General features: G+C 35.1%; 1 protein-coding gene across 3 annotated transcripts in view; it reads right to left on the bottom strand.

Moving 5' to 3' along the window:
* The window catches only part of scube1 (signal peptide, CUB domain, EGF-like 1), a 77,705-nt gene that overhangs the window by 16,434 nt on the left and 38,779 nt on the right, over positions 1–22,492 (bottom strand). For 2 of the 3 annotated variants that reach the window (XM_051107847.1, XM_051107845.1), the window contains exons 7-9: positions 16,277–16,366; positions 10,462–10,578; positions 1,231–1,353 (exon numbers count right to left, since the gene is read on the bottom strand). In XM_051107847.1, coding sequence (XP_050963804.1) covers positions 1,231–1,353; positions 10,462–10,578; positions 16,277–16,366 — 330 coding nt within the window. The remainder of the gene's footprint in view (positions 1–1,230; positions 1,354–10,461; positions 10,579–16,276; positions 16,367–22,492) is intronic. The other variant, XM_051107846.1, reaches the window with a different exon arrangement.

The raw sequence follows: 22,492 nt of genomic DNA, 5'->3' as shown, positions 1-22,492 counted from the left end.
TGTAGTATATTTTAATACTTTTTTTTTTTTAATTAAGTTGTTGCTTGTATAAGAGCAGCCTGAACATTTAGCTGAACATCTCCTTTTTTGTTCCACAAAAACAAAGCCATATGGAAGGTTTTTTATTTTGAGGTAAACTATCACTTGAAAATTGTTTACAGAAAACCAAAAATTCACAGAAAAATCAAGCTGGAGTTGTGCATGCATGCAGTTTGAAAACTACAGTGGAGAGGAAGAACAAAAACAAAAACAAAAACAAACAATAAAAACTTTTAGGTGTGTACTGTCATAAATGTATACATTTAACAAATATATAATACTTTTTAGACATGTATGATAGTTTAATATTTTTATTTTTATTTTTGGAGTTGTTGTTTGTATAATAACAGCCTGAACATTTTGCTAAATATCTCCTTCCACAGAAGATACAATGCAATAAGGCAGAATTTTTAATTTGAGGTGAGATATCACTATAAATTGTTCACAGAAACTAGAAAATTCACAGAAAATATCAAGCTGTAGTTGTGTAAGCATGTAGAAAACTACAGTGGGGAGGAAGACTTTCACTCAAAAAAACAAAAACAAAAACATTTAGGTCAGTTTTGTCATAAAACAAATATGTAATGTATATAAATATATGTAATATATATATATATATATATATATATATATAATGTATGATACTTTAATACTTTTATTGTTATTAGCTTTAAGTTGACGTTTAAGAGCAGCCTAAACATTTTGCTAAATATCTCCTTTTTTGTTCAACAGAAAAAAACTGCAGTGAGCAGAGAGGAAGATTTTCACTGAAAAACAAAATTTAGGTCCATTCTGATACTTTTGATTGATACTTAAGCTTGAAGTTATATAGATAAGCAGCCTGAACATTTTGCAAAATTTCTCCTTTTTTGTTCCATATAAGAAAGAAAGCTATCCACCTTATTTTTTCTGTAAAAATGGGCGCAGTCATTTGTACATTTTAAGGTTCCGGTCTCATCCTTGTCCGGCTATATTTAGCTTTAACCTGACATTGCAAATTGGTGTGTCTTACCATGTTATTTTAATGTATTATGTTATTTAGGAACACACTAGTTTGCTGTGCAGACGTTGCTTCCTCGTTGAAGGAAAGTGGATATGGCAGAATTTTTATTTTGCCTTAAACATCTAAAACATCAATTTGTAAAACCACCCAGAAAGCAGAAACAATATGCAATGTGAAAAGTGACCCACCTTGACAGGTGCGCTCGTTAGTCAGGAGTTTGTGTCCTTTTTGACAGCTGCACTCAAAACTTCCCACCGTATTCCGGCAGAAATGATCACAGCCTCCATTATTCTCCAAACATTCATCGATGTCTGCAGAGAGGAGAGAGATGATGATAATAATGCTGATACAGGGGTGTAAAACCAGTACAAGTATTCTCATAAACAGCTTTTTGGATATATAAACAGTTTTCCTAAACCGGCAGCCACATACACAGCTTCACAACATCATCTTAAATATATCAGCCAACCCTGGCACGCCATCCACAAACCTAATAAAAGCTAATCCCGTCAACAAATGTGTAGGAAACTGTGTGTGCGTGTGTGTGTATGTGTGGAGTTTGGGGTTTCCTCTGCAGTTATTTCAGTAGCTGTGGCAAACACACACTGGCTCAGGTTTGCACTAATATTAACTGAACTGAGGTGGGACAGAAAGTTTCCACTAAGCTTAAGAGCACAGATACACATGCAAACTGAACATGGGACGGCATTAACAAATCTTCCTAATCATTATCATTATGGTTTTATTTTTTTCAGATTCACATTTTAATATTCACCCTGCTGGCTTTAAAATCCACATAATCTGAATCATTTATCTCTACAGGTCTATTACTCCAGAGGACAGAGAATGACAGAATAACAGTAAGACATGAGAAAAACCTCGCTAGTAGTTTGCGTCTTTTGATTGATGTGTTAAATGGTGAGACGATTGAAATTACAGGAGGAGAACTGCTCAGGGCTCCTAATGTCAAGCTGATACTGATATAAACATTAAAAATAACATGTAATATAGTCTGCTTTTAAACATCTTAAACATCAAATCTTTCCTCAGGGTTCAATGGTTCAGATGTCGGCAGCATCAGACGACTCAAGCTGGCTGATAAAAGCAAGTGTGAGCCTGTGCTGTGAGGTCAGTCACTTTCTGTGACCTAGAGGAAGTGCTTTATCATCTCTGACAGTTTATTTCCTGTCTTCTTGTCTGTTAAAGATGTAACGTTTAGTCACTTGCTCTATATTTCCATTATAAGATTTGGTGGAGAGCACAGAACATTCATAGACATGGCAATACATGGGATTACATGGTTGAATTTTTTTTTGTATAAATGTGTAAACCCCTTTAGGCAACACACACAGCTTGAATAAAATAAAATAAAATAAAATAAAATAAAATAAAATAAAATAAAATAAAATAAAATAAAATAAAATAAAATAAAATAAAATAAAATAAAATAAAATAAAATAAAATAAAAGGGATACATGATTGGAATTTTGTATGAATGTGTAAAAACCTTTAAGCAACACACACAGCTTAAATAAAATAAAATGAAATAAAATGTGAAAATAAAATAAAATAAAATAAAATACATGGGAGAAAAACTGAACTGAACTGAACTGAATTTTTTGTATAATTGTGCAAAAACCTTTAGGCAACACATACAGCTTGAAAAAATAAAATAAATTAAAAATAAAAAAAAAAAAGAAAAACAAAACAAAATAAAACAAAATAAAACAAAACAAAATAAAATAAAATAAAATAAAATAAAATAAAATAAAATAAAATAAAATAAAATAAAATAAAATAAAATAAAATAAAATAAATGGGATACATGGTTGAATTTTTTTGTATGAATGTACAAAAACCTTTAGGCAATACACACAGCTTCAATAAAACAAAAATAAAATAAAATAATAAAGTATATTTTCCACTATAAATGTAATAAAATTAAATAAAATCTTATTCATTAATAATAATAATAATACAGAAGATTAGCAAAAAATGCATTATTATTTCAATCTTATTTTATTGTATTTTATTTTATTTCTTTTTTTTTTTCAGAAAAAATTAAAAATAAAATAAAATAAAATAAAATAAAAATGGGATACATGGTTGAATTTTTTGTATGAATGTGCAAAAACCTTAAGGCAATACACACAGCTTGAATAAAATAAAATAAAATAAAATAAAATAAAATAAAATAAAATAAAATAAAATAAAATAAAATAAAATAAAATAAAATAAAATAACCAGTAATTAATCGGTCTCTTGTCTGTCAGGTTAAGACGTTCTGTAGTCATATTTATATATTAGAAGAATCTCAGCATTGAAAAGATGTTGTCTAGGTGCTTGATAACTAATATAACATCATTATATTCATTAACAGAGTAAAAACATTATTGCACAAATGACATAATGGAATATTTAACAGTGATTTAGCATTCACATTTCTCTAGTACACACTCACACACACATGCACTTTATTCCAATGGCTCCTTAGCGCAGGCAGGGGGCTAATGATATTCCACATAATGAAGTTTAATGGGACTAAATAAGCTTTGAGTTTAAGCAAACATTGGACATTTTTCACATCTGTAAATGATAAACAACTGCAGGGGCTAAGACCGAAAGGCTCAGAGGATTCATCAAGATCGATTTTCGATCGGAAACAAGGAGAGCAAACACACGCAGCAGTCAGAAACGTCCTTAAAAAGCAAGCGCTACGCTAACCTGATCCCTTTCGAAAGAAAGCAAGCAAGCTTGCGAGAAGAATGTGGAATCCCCATGAGCTCCAGAGCGAAAGTCTGTACTTAGGGATGTGTGTAGCCTTACCAAATATTTAGAGAAAAAAGCAATTAAAATTAATACATTTGTGGAAACACGAGCCTCTACAAATAAGTCGGGACAGAGTTTTCAACAAAAGGAGCGTTTTTGCAGATCGTTTTCAGGCTGTTCACCTCAGGCTAGCTAATCTCTGAGAAATGCGCCGTTGAGCACGCCAGTGTATTTTTTGGAGATTTAAATGGCCTGTTTTATTTGCTTTGTTCATAAAGGGATTTTGCCATGTAATAACACAGGCGCTGCTTGTCCAGAGCCGCCAGGAAAAACCAGCGTGATTTCGCCCCCGACACTAAAACTCTTCGGAGCGCGCGGGGTCCGACGGGGCCGGTGTCATCCGAGGTGATGCCGACTGGCTGCTATTGTGCGGATTACAGCGCTCGGAGTGTGTTAATACAAATGGATCCTCTGTGCCAGAGCTCACTGTCCCGATCTGAGAGCGACCAGGAGAACTGATGGAGGAAACAGGCCTGCTGCATGACCCTTACCAGCTCTAGTTTTTACACAGTGCTGACTGGTGACTGTGAGGACAGGTGAGCTTTCTGAAAAGACCCCAACGGCATAAGATCTGGTCGTAATAACACCACATAACACCACATATCAAGAATCACCTACTCAGACAATTACAGGTCATAATAACAGACAAGCACCTTTGCAAACATTATTTTATTTATTTTATTTTATTTTATAATTAAATGAAACAATTCAAAACTAATTCAGAAAAACAAAGTACAGTACCTGGACAACTTAATATTAAATGTTTATAGTGCATGTAAAAACCAAAACCAAAAACAATATTTTTTAAATTATATTATCCACATATTTATGTAAAATTAAATAAACTCTTATTAAATAATAATAATAATAATGTAAAAATAAATAAAATCTTATTAAAATTATTATTATTAATAATAATAATAATAATAATAATAATAATAATTCAGAAAACTAGCAAAAAAGCATTACTTACACTTATTTATATATTACTATTTTATTTCAGAAAAACAAAGCACAGTACATGGATAACTTAAATTTAAATGAATATAGTACATGTAAATTATATTTTACATGCACTATAGTCAATAAAATTACATTTTCCACATATTTATGTAAAAGTAAACAAAATTGTATGAATTATTATTATTATTTTTTTAATAATAGAGAAAATAAGTAAAAATGCATCATAACTTAAAATTAATTAATGTAAAAACCAAAACAATATTTTTCGAATAATAATAATTATTATTATTAATAATAATAATAATAATAATAATAATAATACTGAAAATACAGAAATTTAGAAAAAATGCATTATTTTATTTTATTTTCAATTAACACTTCAAAAATAAACCTAACTCAAAAAAAAATAAATAAATAAATAAATAAATAATAGTGCATGTAAATTCAAAGTATATTTTCCACATATTTAGGTACAATTAAATCAACTCCTATTAATGAATTATTATTATTATTATTATTATTATTATTACTACTACTACTATATTATTTGTAGTAGTAAAAATAATAACTAATATTGTTATTATCATTACTATATAAATTATTATAATTATTTTAATATTAATATATTATTATTATTATTATTGATAAATAATTTGTATTAATATGTATAATAAAATGTATAATAAAAAAGTATTCAAAATATATAATAATTAATAAGAGTTAATGTTAATCTGATTGTTATTACTATATTAATGTTTATTATACTTATTCATATTTTATTATTATTTATTATTATTATTATTATAATAAACAAGTAAAAATAATATACAGAAACTATTTTGACTGACATTACATAGATCATATGAATTAGCAAACATATTTAAGTAATGTTAATCATAGCAGATTCAGACAGACTAGCACTGTTATTGTTAGTCTAACAGCTATACTAGCAGCAGTGGTTGACCTACACTAAACTCCTTTCAAACCATTTCAGCCCCAAACACGCAAGTATGCAGGCCAGCGGAGACGTGCCTGGGGTACCATCAGCTGGACCGAGGAAATACACAAAGATATGAGCACACGCACACAAGACAAACTGTTCGCTCCCATAATTCATTTCCCCCGATGACACCGTGCGCACACACCTTCTAATCAAACATCTGGAAACTGTTCGCAGTCATTTCAATCACTCTCTCTATCCTCCCTCGCTCACTCGCTATCTTCCCGTGCGCGATCCAGTTTGCGTCTGTCAGCGCGCCGGCCGGGCTCTCCTGTCTGTCATCGCCGGCGAAGGGCCTTTTATCAAATTCAGGCATTTAAACATGCCCTAAATAGTTTATATTGAAATGATTATGTTACAGAGACAAGATGGGGCAGCTCCCTGTGAGACCACTCAGTGAGGAGGGGAAAGAAAGTGTGAGAGAAATAAAGTGAAGACGACAGCGGAAAAATGAGGAAAGGTCACTCGTAGACATTTACACGCACCCACACGCACTTATTATAGCAGCGTGATCTTTATGTGATGCTCTTTTCTGTTTAGTCTGTGGTTAAGGTTGGTATAAGCGTAGAGTCGCCTGAGTTATTACGTAAGTGGCACTTGTGCCTGTTCTGTTATGCGCAAAATTTACATCCAATTACATATGAGGCCTGAACACCTATCATTATTGTGCTTTCTTATCTGTCCCGTCCTCCAAAGACTTAAATCTCACTTACCATTAGCTAAGGAGTCTTTAAGATATAATGTTTGGTCATTTACACTATATTTCAGTCATTTACACTGTATTTATATATAAATAAATAATTTATCATATACATATAGGGAAATACCTTTAGGAAGCACACACAGCTTGATTCACTCTAGATAGGATAAAATAATGATTAAAAGAAAATAAAATAATATTTAAAAATGTATTTTTATTTTAAAAAGTAAGAAAATTGTCAATATTTTTTAAATAATTAAATTTAAATAAATAAATATTTTTTTCTGTACATTTTAATTTTTTTTTATTTAAAAAAAAAATACTTTTTTATTGTTTTATTGTTTATTATTTATTATTGTATCTTATTGTATATACTGTATATTTGTTCAAAAATGTACAAATTCAACAAAATGTTTTATAAAAATGATTTTAAGTAAGATATCTGTCAATATTTTTAAAGTATTCAATTTAAACAAAATACATTTTTATATTTAAAAAAAATGTTATTTTAAAAGACATTTGTACAGAAAATACAGAAAAATCGTAAAAAAAATGCATTATTATTATTTTATTTATTAAATACAATTGTATCTTATTGTACATATTGTATATTTAAAATGCATCAAAATTTATTATAAAAACAACTGCTTTTATTTTAAAAAGTAAGATAACTGTCAATATTTTTTAAATAATTCAATTTAAATAAATAAAATATATAATTTTATTTATTTAAAATTTAGTTTTTATTTTAAAAGTTTGTACAGAAAATACAGGAACATAGTAAAAATAATTGCATTATTATTATTATTATTTACTTATTTATTTATTTATTTGATACATGGTTGTATATTCTTTTATAAATATCTTTGGGCAACACAGCTTGATTCACTCTAGAAAAAACAAAATTTAAAATATATATAGAATTTTTTTTACAATGTTTTTAAAAGTGAGACGATTTTCAACATTTTTAAAAAAATAGTTTAATTGTAATAAAATATTTAGTAAAATAATATTTTGTATACTTTTAAATTCTTCCAAATAATTAAATGATTCAGTAAAATATAAAAATAATTACATTTAAATAAAATTAAATAAAATCAATATTTTTATTTCAGTTTATATTTAAAATATTTAATTTTTTTTTTTAATCTTTAGATTATTTTTTTTTTTAAATAAAAAACAAACAAATCTATTAAAGATATTTAAAAATATATAAATACTTAATAATAAAACTAAATTGCCCAAAATGAATGGGCAGCCCTGTATAAAACTGGACAATCATTATTGAGCCCTAAACCTATGAGAGGTGTGTTCTACCTCCAGCCATACAGCTTTTAATCAGAGGCTTCAAAGCATCAACTAATATGCTGATACAGACCATCAAAAGGAACACTGTTTACTCACACTTGCTACCTAACTGAACAAAGACATCTTAAATGTCAGATTTAACATTCACAGCTTGAGCCCACTGTAACATCCTTTAGGTGGATGCTCGGCCCTGTTTTTGCACCCTTGTTCTTATTTACTAAAGAGCCTGATTACATGCTATTTTTACAGAGTTCACTAACAGGCAGTAATAAGCGGTCACTGGCACAGCACACCTGTGATAATTGACCCAAAAGTATGTGTGTGAGTGCATGAGTGTGTGTGTGATAAATGGTGTGTCAGAGAGCAGATCTAAGGCCTTGTGCTGGATTTATGAAGGCAGACCCTCCGGCAGGCCTAATTATCAGGGCGGGTCACAGCCGAACCAGACCAACATCCATCTTACAGTACAAACACAGAGATACACAAAACACCTCATGCTAACACAATACATCCCCCTCTAATGCCATCATATTACAACTCACAAAAAAGTACATAAATGTATGTTACAAGATAAAACAGTTGGAAAAATTTTAAAGACCCCATTAAATTGAAGTTTTGTGGCATTAAGTTTATGTCTATGAGCCTTAAAGGGATAGTTCACCCAAAAATGAAAATTACCCCATGACTTATTCACCCTCAAGCCATCCTAGCTGTATATGACTTTTTTTCTTTCAGACGAATACGATCGGAGGTATATTAAAAAGTGTCCTGGCTCTTCCAAGTTTTTTAATGGCAGTGAATGGCTGTTGAGATTTTGAAGTCCAATAAAGTGCATCCATCCATCATAAAAAGTACTCCAGAAGGTTCCAGAGGGTTAATAAAGGCCTTCAGAAGCGAATCAATGTGTTTGTGTTAGAAAAATATTTTTATGATGGTTTGATGCACTTTATTGGACTTCAAAATCTTAACAGCCATTCACTGCCATTGGTAGATTGTATTTGTCTGAAAGAAGAAAGTCATGTATATTAATTCAATTTAAATAAATAAAAGCATTTTTATAATATTATTATAAATGAAAATAGATTTTAATATTTTAAAATATTTTTTTTATTTTAAAAATAAATATGAGTTTTCTTATTTAAAGTTTTTTACATGTGATGATTGTAAAAATTATTTTATTTGTATTTTTAGAAAGTAAGACAATTGTCAATTCTTTTAAAATAATTCAATTTAACTAAATAAAATATATTAGTATACATTAGACATTATTACAATAGATTTTAATATTAAAAAATATAAAACATGAGGGTTTATATATATATATATATATATATATACATACATACATACATACACACACACATACACACACACACACTGTATATATAATATAATATATATTTCTATCATTCTTAAATATTTTTAAAAAATGTAATAATTAAGTAAAATTTAATTTAATAAATTTTTATTTATTTTATTATAAAGCTTGGAAGAGCCAGGACATTTTTTAATATAACTCTGATTGTACTTGTCTGAAAGAAGAAAGTCATATACACCTCAAATGGCTTGAAGGTGAGTAAATCATTGGGTATTTTTTATTTTTGAGTGAACTATCCCTTTAAAGCCATACTGTACAGTAAAATGATGGTTCATCTTGCACTCGCAAACTTGCATATGCAAACTGTAACACAGTTAAACACTTGCTTTCAGTTGCAAATCAATCTAGTGGCTGTGATGCAAATTAGAGCAAAAAAAAAAAAGGAGTCTTGCCCAAACTTCCTGTTTTAACAGGAAACACGTCACCACAGAAAAGAAAGGTCTTTAAAGGCCTCAGGATGGCGCTACGCGTGAGTGTTTATATGTGTGTGTGGTTTTGTATGACAGCCTCACTAATCAAACAGCGGTTGGTTTGCAGAGGCGTCTCGCTGTATGGTGCAGACGGGCCTGTTTTCCGCATGTACGTGCTACATTCTCCTCTCTCTTGAAGAAAAGGTCACGTGACCATGCCTCATCACTACAGCAACCACTCAGGAAAATGACAAGAGAAGCAGCCAATTTCACACACATTCTCCTGAAGTGACCCACAGGTGCCCATGCAGAGATTCGCATACTTGTTCACCATCACCAATTTTGGTAGAACAGGAAGCGATTAATTTTGAAATGTGCAGGATGATAGTATGGTCAGTGAGTTCTTGAGTGTGTTTGTTTAGAGAGAACCCACCATCATCCCGTGCCAAGATCGCTCCGCGGTCATTTTACTTTGAAACCCCTGGTCATTGACGTCAAAGCTGGAATTTCGGAAGAAGAAATGCTTCGCAGCCACAGCAACAACAACACGGCCATCACCGACCCATTCCACACGACAGGACAAACGGACGTAAAGCCAGTTGGTCTTGGCTTGGGATCACACACCCTCACACATACGCCCAATACCTGACCATTTCAAGCAAAAGAATTCATCTAATAACGTGTCTCCAATTTAATCTGAGCCTTGCAGTCTAAATACAGGAAATCTCAAATTGTTCCCTGACATTCAAAAGCACACGGAGGGAGGAAATCAGGACATGCTCTTTGCAACTTTAAACACAAGTCACACAAACAACACGCATCTACACTGACCTTTGCAGGTCTTTCCGTCGGGTTGAAGGGTGAAGCCCACCGGACAACTGCAGCGCACTCCGGTGGCCGTGTCCTTGCAGGTGCGATCGCAACCGCCGTTGTTCACCGCACAGGTCTCTGGGTAAACAAACACACAGGATGGGACAGACAGAGGAAGTAAGGGAGTATAAACACAATTAGAAATAATTTTTAACAGTTTCTGATACTATTAACTAAGAGAGGATGTGCAGTTGTTTTGAGAGCTAGGCTTGACCGCAACTATTTTTTTTGAAAGGGTGCATGTAAAAAATGAATCCCAATGGGTGCGGCAACTGATAGTTCATTAGAAATTACGAAACTAACACAGCACTTGAACTTAGAAAATGACAAGGTTCGTGACAGACATAAAACACATATTGCACAAAATCAGGACCTTCCCTCAAGCTCTAATAAAGCCAAAGATAAAGACTTATTTGGCAACTTGCTCAATCAAAATGTAAAACAAAACACACAAAAAAAGAAGAGTTGTGCTTTTTCCTGAGGTTAAAGTTAAAAGGACGGAAATTAGAAAAAGGATAGCATTTCTGAGGTTTGAGGGTGGAAAGCAGAGAGTGAGCCGGTTAGTCTTGTCACATGAATGACTGTGGAGAGAAAGTCAAAATAAGCAGTTAAACTGCAAAAACATAGTTTTACTTGCATCTGAATGCCTATGAAACTGTTTTACCCCTTAAAGTTAACATATAATAGGTAACATATGCCTAAATACGTATACAGTTGAAGTCCAAAGCTTACAAACACCTAGCAGAATATGCAAAATGTTAATTTAACCAAAATAAGAGGGATCAGGTCCTTCGAGTCTCACAAATTCTTTGGTTTTTCAGCATTTTTGTGTATTTGAACCCTTTCCTGCAATGACTGTATGATTTTGAGATCCATCTTTTGACACTGAGGGCAACTGAGAGACTCATATGCAACTATTACCGAAGGTTCAAACGCTCACTGATGCTTCAGAAGGAAACACGATGCATTAAGAGCTGGGGGTGAAGATCAGGGTAAATTTAACTTGTTTTGTCTTTTGGGAAACATGTAAGTATCTTCTGTAGCTTCTGAAGGGCAGTACTAAATGAAAAAAATATGATATTTAGGCAAAACAAGAAAAATGTACACATCTCATGTTCAAAAGTTTTCACCCCCAAGCTCTTAATGCATCGTGTTGCGTCTGAATCTTCTGTAATAGTTGCATATGAGTCCCTCAGTTGTCCTCAGTGCCAAAAGACGGATCTCTAAATCATACAGTCATTGTAGGAAAGGGTTCAAAAACACAAAAATGCTGAAAAACCAAAGAATTTGTGGGACCCCAAGGGCTTTTTTTTGAAGAACAGCAGGCAGTTTAACTGTTCTGGACAAACAAGGGCCTCATGAACAACTATCACTAAAAAAAAAAATAAATAAAAAAGTAAAAAACAGCTGTGGATCATTCAGGTAACAACACAGTATGAAAAATCAAGTGCATGTAAACTTCTGAACAGGGTAAACTATTATTTTCTTTTGTGGACTATATGTAAATATCTTTTAGGTGAAATATCTTATTCAGGTCAGTACTAAATAAAAATAACATGCATTTTGTATGATCCCTCTTATTTTGGTAATATAATTAACATTTTGCAGATTCTGCAAGGTGTATGAAAACTTTTGACTTCAACTGTATATGATAAGAAAACTATACAACTTAGGCCTAAGTACTTATGTCTTATATGTGATGTCATCACACAATCATGTTCATACAAAACATGATCATTTTATGCAAAAAACAGCCACATATTTGCATGAGATTTGTCAGTAGCTCCGCCCACTGTGAAATCTCATTGGTCCAAACTGTCACTCTGCATTACTCTATATTAAAGATGAGATATGTTCTGATTGGACCAGATTTTATGTCCGTAATCACACCTGGTCAGCACACAGTGCAAAGTTAAGTACAACAAAGTCTGGTTTTTCCAAGTTGAAATTGGGAAATTCCTTTTTGTTGACCACATAGCCCAAAGCAAAGACCCAAAGGGAATTCAGTTGAGGACAAGGTGTAGAAGATCTCCAAAACAGGACGTTTTTTTGCAAAATGGGGGAGTGGGTGAAGCAGCTTTCTGTTAATGATTTATTAAGCATGTCAAAAGACCCTGTTATTAGAGTCTAATGCTATGGGCAATTCAACTGCTCTAAGAACAGCTGGACCGTCTCTTGCCCAGGGACATGTACATGGGACATGTGTGCACGCAAACAAAGCTTGATTAAGTTAGCTGTGAAAAAAAAGTTTTCAGAAAGGGGTGTGGTTAACTCTAGATGGGCGTGGTCTTCTGATTGATGGATTTGTATGTTTATATATCTCTCCACGACGAAAGATGAAGATTCCTCAGCCATCATGTTCGTGTTCGCCGGCTCCTGTTGGCGAACGGCCAGATAAAACTAGAAGTCCACAGACGACTGGAGAGAACGTCCCACTGCTGAAAAGCAGCCCTTCTTTGGTAGGTGGAGGAAACCACACAGGCCTTCCACACATCGAGGGCTTCACTGCCTACAACAACTTTCAGATGAGGTGGTAAATCCGGGCTGAACGGTCGGTGCCGAGAGACAGCTGCCCAGAGGTGTGTGACGTTTATTTGGATCACGCTCCGGAGATCAACGCATCAGAATCAGCCCCTTTCCACATGTGCCCGACACATGGCAGTTTATTTAGATCAAATTCCTTCAATTCCCCCCTGCTGCTAAGTGACCACCTTTTCAAAACACCTCTGTGTGTCTCACTTTCTCTTCTTCTTCTCCTCCACCTCTCCAGTCTCTGGGTTTCCCATCATGCCTGGGTACAATAGCAGCTTTCTTTCTGACACCGACTTTCCAGTTTAATTTGTCAGGATCGGTCACATCCTGGTGCTGTTGGCCCCAGCTGTGACAGGAGGGCAGGATGAAGCGGGAACGCAGAGTGTCAAATCTAGCGTTCTCCTGTGGCTCCTGTGTGATAGAACACACACACTTGCACAAACACTCACATGCAAAGCCAAGCTATTCGTGTGAATCTGTCATAACGGGCCCATTTGTGTATCATGAAACTTGGAATATGATCTTAGACGGGGAAAATAATGAGGTCAGTGAGTTAGACGGTGATGACATCACATGTGACTTGTCAACAAGTTCTCAAAAGTCTTCACAACCTCTCCAAACAGTTCACGTTATGACATATTATTCAAGTCAAAAACTGGTTGAAATATATATGCAGTATATATACTCTGCCATTTAAAACTTTGAGATCAGTACGATTTTTAATGTTTTTAAAGAAGACTTTTCTCCTCATCATGGCTGTGTTTCTTTGATTAAACATACAGAAAAAACTGTAATATTGTAAAATATTATTGTAATTTAAATAGCTAATTTCTATTTTAATATACTTTAAAATATAATTTATACCTGTGATGCAAAGCTGAATTTTTAGCATCATTACTCCAGTCTTCAGTGTCACGATTTTTCAGAAATCGTACTTTTCTGCATTTTTGATCAAATGATGAGTATAAAAACATTAAAAATCTTACTTATTCCAAACTTTTTTTTTAACAAAAGCATAGAGATCATATACAAAAAAAGAAGATAATTTAGGATGGGCCCATCCATAAAACATTCCTAGGGCTAATGGGATTTTGAAAAGAAACAGAAACACATTATAGGGAAGAAAATAATTAAATATCAGCTCAAGGGGGGGCAGCAAACTCAAACTGAAATGAGGGAGAAGCAAAAGAGGGTTAAACTTTTGTCTTTCTTCAATGCAGCTACAGTACTACAGGGATGAGAAAGCAATGTCATAAACCAAAGACACTATTTCAGAAATTATAAAAAAGAAAGAAGGAAGATAAAGGGTGAAAGACAGAAATTTCTGCATCGTCAGGTTCCTGGGTGTACCTAAAATAAAGATGTATGAACCGAAAACCAGACTGAATTTGGTTAAATCACTGTATTTACACTTTAATAAAAAATTGCCACTTATATGATCTATCTATACTTCGATTTTTAGTGACAGAAAATACAACTAGAAAACAAATGAGCCCTCCACTACCTCATAGATCAAAAAAAGGTGTCTGGTCTGTCCTCCCAAATACTTTACAAACAGTTTTTCTGCCATACAAAGGCAGATCTGTTGTCTGTCTGACAACAACTTGGCTTCGGTTCATGAATTCAAGGACAAATGGCTAAATGGCTGATATATTTCTGAGGTTCGAGCCTGCGTGAGTTATCTTCTCTCTCCTAGGAGAGCTAACTGAAGCAGATGGACTGGAAACTAAAACGTTATTCTGCATTTCTGTTCGGCACCCTGGAAACGATCATTCCTCTATTAAGGACACATTACAGTCAACATGAAACCAAAATTGGCCTATTTACTTTCTTAATACGTTCTTGTTCTTAATGTGAATGATTTATCAATGCATAGTATTATTGTTAGAATAAAGCATACAGTAGAATAACTTACTTAGGCTCTATGACTTTCTTTTTCCATCCAATGCACCATTACACATGTAAAAAACATTTGACCCTGGACCACAAAACCAGTCTTAAGTAGCACAAGTATATTTGTAGCAACTGCCAACAATACATTGTATAGGTGATAATTAATTGATAATTCTTTTATGCCAAAAAATATTTGGATATTAAGTAAAGATCATGTTCCATGAAGATATTTTGTAAATTTTGATTAGTAGTATGCATTGCTAAGAACTTAATTTGGACAACTTTAAAGGGTATTTTCTTAATATTTAGATACCGAATTCCAGTTTTTTCAAATAGTTGTATCTCAGCCAAATACTGTCCTATCCTAATAAACCATACATCAATGGAAAGCTTATTTATTAAACAAAAAAGAGACCATTATGACTGATTTTGTGGTCTAGGGTCACATTTTTCCATTGGAACCCAATCCAAAGTGGTGCATTACAATTTGTTTCATGTAAATTTTGGTATTTTACACCAACATTTCCTGAACAATCAATGCCTATAGTTGATAAAATCAAATGCTGCATTTTTCTAATTGAAGCTTGTCTCAATTAGAAAAGCATAAGTATGAAAGTAAAATGGGTTTGGCATTTCATGTTGACTTTAAAAAAGGAGAGCATGGAGAATAGAAACATTTCTAATGGTGAGCAAATTTACAGACACAAGTTTATGGAGCGCAGATGACAGAGGGTAAATGCGGGCAGATGATAAATGCCAATGTTTAATTTTTAAGAACACATACTATTAATAGAGCGTAAAAAATGATGTCAGGCATCTTCTGCTGCGGTTCACCACAGCCCACAGCATCCTATGATGTGGAACGGTCGGAACCAACCCTCGTGTCATTCTTCTTCCATAAAATTATCCTGCCATTATTTGTTCAGTATTCAGCCCACAAATGTTCCTCTAAAATCTGGCCTAATGCTAAAGTCATACAGTGAAATGTTCAACTGGAAAAGCGAGGATTGGTTTATTATCCAGTGTAGAGCAATCCAGTGTCGCTTTTGTTGCCGTCTTTGGAAACAGGAGTGGATGGAAGCGGTCAGTTGTTAGTGGTGTTGTTTTGTCAGAGAGAAGAGGCGGCAGCGTCGAAGACAGTTTGAGGAGAGAGCGAAAGGAACCTTGTCATGTTTGCAGGGACATTTCTCTAATTTGTAGTAGGGTCAGACACAGAAATATCGAACGAGTGACCTCGGGGGAGGGGCAAAGGAAAGCAAAGCAACTCAAACAAACTAAAGGAAAGAAAGAAACGAGGGGGTAGAAGCACAAGCGCCATGGCAACACATAGAAAGAGGAAGAAAAGAGTTACCCATAAGTAGACGACGTTTCACCCGCTTGTCCACATCAGCTACTGACGTGGTATTGAATTCAGAGCTCTCAATTGCAGCCTCATCTTTCTCTAAAACACAAGTGACAGGGGACAAACAGGGAGGAGTAGGTTAATGAGAAGCCCAATGTCCATCGCCCGCACAGACAGCCCCGCTACAGGCCGACCCGCCTCTGGCGACACGTGGACGCCGGGACGCGGGCTGCCTGACCATCTTGGCGTTTGAGCCCAAACCAAAGCCAAGAGGCGTAAAGCCATGAAGAAGCGCAAATAACCCTGTTAGAGTGTTAATCACATGAACAAATAAAAGAATCTCAAGATCTCCCGAAATGAGGGAAAAACGAACATGGGAATGTGGGAGGAGTTTAACAAAAGGGGGACAGGGATTGGACGGGAGGGGCTGAGAGGGACAATAAGACGCTGTTTCCGTTGTAGTTCGTCTTCCATATCAAACGGCCACTTGTTTACCTCAGTAACAGAGAGGACGAGCAGTGGAGGAGGGAGACAGAGAGAGACAGATCCAGAAAAGAAGGGGAAGGATGGATACAAGACAAATTGCATGAGATGACAAAACAGGACACAAAAGGACACACTCAAGTGACAGAGCTGAAAGGAGGATGATATGAGAAGGATGGAGCTCTCATGGTGGGGTCCATGAGAGGAAGGTGGGGCATGCCGAGAGGTGGATGAATGACAGAGTCTGGGGCAGCGCTGGTTGCCTGTTTGTCTATGGAACACATATTACAACTGGCTTTGACAGTCGAGTCAATGCAGAAAACCACTTTACGAGCATAGGGAATGGCCGGGCGCGTGTCATGAGGACGGGAATGGCTTCCGAGCATGCACATACAAGCACAGGATTGGTGTTAGAGTGTAAGGGGCGGGGTTCTGGGCTGCAGGGAGCCAATCCTGATTGGGTGGAGGTAAAGAAGGGTCAATCAGGATGTGGACGTCCTGCCTTAAAGGGACAGTTCTCCCAAAAATGACATTTCTCGATTCCAAACCTGTCTTTCAATCTTTGGGAGAACCAAATAGTAGGTACTAAGCAGAATGTTCACACTGCTCTTTTCTGTTAAACGAAAGGGAGGCTGTCAAGCTGTAAAAATGACAAAAAAAAGCACGTCTGACAATATTTGTAGGCTTCTGAAGACATACAAGCCTTAAGTCTTTGCTTGCTGAAAATCACTATTTTTGTTTGCATAGATTCAAATATGGGGAATCAAGATGCATCATGCCAGGTTTGATGTCAAAGACATGGTCAATATGTCTTGATACGCCATATGATAACTTTGTGCGAGCAACAGACTAAAATTTAAGTCATTTAAATTTTATACTTAAAAAGGCGCAATTAAATGCATCACCACACATCTTGATGTGCCATATTTGAGCGTACGTGGTCAAAATTGAGAGCGGTGACTAATTCTATGGTGCTTTTTTGTCGTTTTTGGAGCTTGACAGCATTTGTCCAATTTACTTTCATGGAAGAAAAGCAACATGAATATTCTTCCTCTTTATCCACATCTGTGTTGCACAGAAGAAAGAAAAAAGAGGTTTGGAACAACAGTAGGGAGAGTAGATGCTTTAATTTTTCGGGTGTCCCTCCCTTTAAGAGCAGGGACTGAAACGGTCTGTTCGTCCTCCCGTCTTCAGTCGCAGACTGGAGGACAGTAGAAATAAACTGAGTGTGCATATTTACAAAAATCTGTTTGTACTATTTTGTGTATTTAAGATTTGCTTGTATACAGACTTGGCTCCATTTAGAGGACTCCACCAATCAGAGGTTGGAGTGAGTGCGATGTCACAGAAAAATTAAATAAATAAGCAAAAGACAAACTTATCAATAATCTACTACCTCTAATGTGACTACAGTAACCATAAAAAAGCACAGAGGGGTTACTATTAATGTTTTTACCAGTAAAGAAGGGAAACAACGGAACAGAAAGAAATTTCACACTGACAAAACCATGCAGGCGAATGACAGCTCGTGCGTTAGTGTGAGAGGACAGGAAGTGAGCCGATAAGAAGACAGCGAGAGTGCAGGGAGGAGGAAAACATGCAACTGGCATGAGGAGGAGAAGAGGGACGCTCTAAATGAAAAAAGAGTGACAGATGAAAGTGGAGTGGAGGCCATTGTTTAGTGACTCTTTTTATTCAAGGTTGCAGATGGGGTTGGTTCATGCTTGTTGTGGGAGGGGTCAAGGACAAGGAGATGCCATTGGCCGGCTGATTTCAGAGGGTCAGGCAGGGGGGGGCGGGACTGGTGTACAGATTGGCTGGTCAGAGGGGGATGTCGTTTTCTGATTGGTGGGGGCGCTACCGTTGATCAGGCTGCAATTGAGAGGTGCGTTTTACCCGTTTTACCCTTGCATTCGTTAGTAGATATGCTTATAAACCTCTTTATTCCAGTCAGAATCACCCTTTAAAATTGCAGACAAGACAGGCAATCAGTAACTTTCACCAGAGAGGCAGGAGGAAGAGCAGGGAGCCCATGAGACATGGCACACACACAGGATCCTAAAGGAGCGCTAAACATAGGGAAAGACCAGACCCACACAGCACAGCTAAACACACAGACCACAGCAAGGGTCCAGAGAGACAGAAAGAGAGAGAGGTAGAGGTAGGAGGAGGAAGAAAGGAGGAGTGGGAAGACAGGGATGGGGTGGGAGCGGTCTCTACACTCCTCTTCTGGTCCCCGCGGCCGTTTGGTGTTGCTCCGTGGAGGCTGGAAAGGAAGAATTGATTGAGTTTGATGGGAGAGAGTTGCTCCGGGCTCAAAGCTGCCAGAGAGAGACGAACCAATCCAGTGTACGGCAATCAGCAGGTACAACAAAACACAATCGTGTGCTTATGATCCTGTGGCCAATGGAAGTGTGTGTGTGTGTATACAACCATGAAAAAGTAGCTTCTAAACAGATACAAATTCATTGAAATGATGCTACAAGTGCTATTTAAAGCCATAGTTCACTCAAAAATCAATATTCTGTCATTTTCTCACCCTCATGAGTCATTCGAAACCTGTATGACTGACTAAAAATATAAAATCATACATGTTTGCAATGACAGACGGGGTGAACACTGTAAAAAAACAACTTAAAAAAGTTGTTTCAACTTAAAAAAAAGTAAGTGTTCGTGCTGCCTTAAAATTTTAAGTTTAGTCAACATGAAATATAAAAAAAACCCATAAAAACGTGGATATTTGAGTTGAGAACACTTACATTTTTAAGTTGAAACAACTTTTATGTTGTTTTTTATTGTTTTACGGTGAACAGTGGACATTTTTTCTTTTATTAAAATGTTTTGCACAACAAAATCTTATAGTAAAAGAAAAGTAGTTTGAATTTATGCACAACCACATGAGATTACGTTAAAACAGTAGCATAAAAAAAGCTGTTTTACTCAACACGAAACCTTATGAGGGCCACAATTTTCAGATCACATGACGAGCCAAATAGTACTTATTGTTATCTCTGCAACCATCCTGGTAGTGGACAATTTAGCTTCTGGAAAAACCAATCATGCCTGATTATAAATAAGGCATTTGTGCATTTGCATCCATGCCACTAAGTTCAAGACGACTGATGCATTGCCACAACATAAACACAAAAGTGCACCTTTAAATATACTTCTAACATCACCACAGCAACATCTTGGATGGAGGATCTGATTGGTCACACTGCGGTAAAAGATGTGTAAATGTGTTTCCTGTGCACTTCTGATGACTGATGATCCTTCACTTGCTCACAAGCCCATGTGAGCCCACTAAACCCACCTGCCAACTACTCTAAAGTCTCTATCTCCTCATTACAACATTTTTGTCCCAGCTCATGTGCACACACACTGTCTGGAAGATTTTATGCTTACGCATACCTTGAGTAATGATATCAAATGATTTAAATGTTAAACTTGGGGTGTATGTAGTCTCACAACAGGAACAAACTTCAGCTAATGATGTGGTAGCTGGCCTTCGGTTTCAGCAAGTTCATTGAGGAGACAGCAAAGACTTGCAAGAGCCAAATGACATAAAAGATGCTCTTTGGAAGGCCTTCTCACTCTTACTCATGCACACACGCTGGCACAACAAGTTATAAAAGCCGGTCAGACACTGCAGAGGACATGAGGTTCACCCTAAGAAAACAAGCATAAAAATGAAACTTACCTGCAGCGGGTCATTAGTCTGCCTGAATGTCAAAAGAAAGGGAGAATTGAAAAAGAAATTCTTTCTTAATTTCTGAAGTATTACCCCTGGATGCAGCCGTACTCGCATGGCGTATAAAGTTTTCCCTTTCTACAAATGTGGAAGAACTCCATGGGCCGACTGGTTGGCTTTTCCACCATTATCAGGATGATGAATGTGTTTTGCACACAGAGAGTTCAGCGATGAAATTTCCATCATCAAGCACATCTTCCCGAACCGACACAAGTACACACATCTCTCTCTCACCCAACCCACCCTTGCGTACTTTTGCTACAGCAAAGATACATCAGAAGTCTCATTTTCTGCTCTAATAGTCGCATGGAGCTGTGTGTGTGAGACAATGAGAGCATGAAAGCCTGACGAGAAGATGAATGACCAAATTAGCCGTGTTGCTCCCTGAGTGTGTCAAAAGTAATGGGCTTTTCCATCTTTGTTTTACAGCATCTGAAATGTTATGGTCATCTTAAAATGCTTGAGCAAAGTCTGTCACCACAGAACTGTCTTACACGACTGCGTTCCCAAACACCTCCGAAAGCAATGACTGTTTTTATTGCTCACTCTAGATGCAAATAATTTAATACACATGAAAATTATTATATTCAGTGGCTTTTCCTACATTTCTTAGTGCGAGTTTATCAGGAATTCAATGGCTGGAAACGGTGTTTGTTCGCAAATGTTTTATGCAATATTACAATTTTGCGCATAAGTTTAATTCACAATTTTGGATGGAAACCCAGCTATTGTTACTGATGACAAACCTATCGTGTCATATTTATTTGTATGCACATAAAATTAGGTGTTTTTGGTCATTTTAGTAGCTATAGCTATATTAGACAAGTGAATGAAGACAGGGGCTGTAAAGCTACAAAAAGGTACATACACTCTCAGTCAAAAGTTTTTGAACAGTAAGATTTTTAATGTTTTTTTTTTTAAGTCTCTTCTGCTTACCAAGCCTGCATTTATTTAACCCAAAATACAGCAAAAAAAAAAAAAAAAAAAAAAAAAAAAAAAAAAAAAAGAATTTCAAAAAAATTTTACTATTTAAAAGAACTGCTTTCTATTTAAATATATTTCAAAATGTAATTTATTCCTGTGATTTCAAAGCTGAATTTTTAGCATCATTATTCCAGTCACATGATCCTTCAGAAATCATTCTAATATTCTGATTTGCTGCTCAAAAAACATTTATTGTTATTATGTTGAAAACAGCTGAGTAGATTTTTGCAGGACTCTTTGATGAATAGAAAATTCAGAATCACAGCAATAAATTACATTTTTAAATATATTAAAATAGAAAGCAGTTATTTTGAATAGTAAAACTATTTCACAATATTACTGCTTTTGCTGTATTTTGCATCAAAAAAATGCAGGCTTGGCGAGCAGAAGAGACTTCTTTAAAAACGTTAAAAATCTTACTGTTCAAAAACTTTTGACTCTGATATTAAAATTCTGTCTGATACTGCTACAAGTAAATTTAGGTATTAAAACATTATAATCTACAGTACAAAAAATGAACAGTCATTCAGATATAAATATTTTATGTAATAGCGTTAATAAACAATTCATGTTTTTAACTTATTGTAAAAAAGGCCCAAATGAGCATGCACAATTGACTAGAATAAACAATATATCCAATTCATTTGCATTCCTACGAAAAAAAACAAACATGCAAATTTAATTTGCATTTGTGCACATTAAACACTGTGCATTAAAACCACACCAGATTTATTTGTGAACACAAATTCGATCGTTTTTCTATTACTTTTGTAGCTCAACAGCCTCTATTCATTTTCACTGTATGGAAAGAGACATGCAAATCTCATTTCAAATTCCACGGGAGACAAAATATGATGGTGAGTAAATGACACCAGAGTTTTCATCTTTGGGTGAACTATGCCTTTAAAGTTTTGCTTCACGACTTGAGGACGCTACAATTGAAATGCATATGTTTATAAAGCCCCGAACCACAAGGAAGCAGTTTGTTCCTGGATACCACATGGGCT

This window comes from Labeo rohita, chromosome 4 (genome assembly GCF_022985175.1).
Source record: "Labeo rohita strain BAU-BD-2019 chromosome 4, IGBB_LRoh.1.0, whole genome shotgun sequence".
NCBI lineage: Eukaryota > Metazoa > Chordata > Actinopteri > Cypriniformes > Cyprinidae > Labeo > Labeo rohita.
This window is presented reverse-complemented; position numbering and strand designations above follow the sequence as displayed.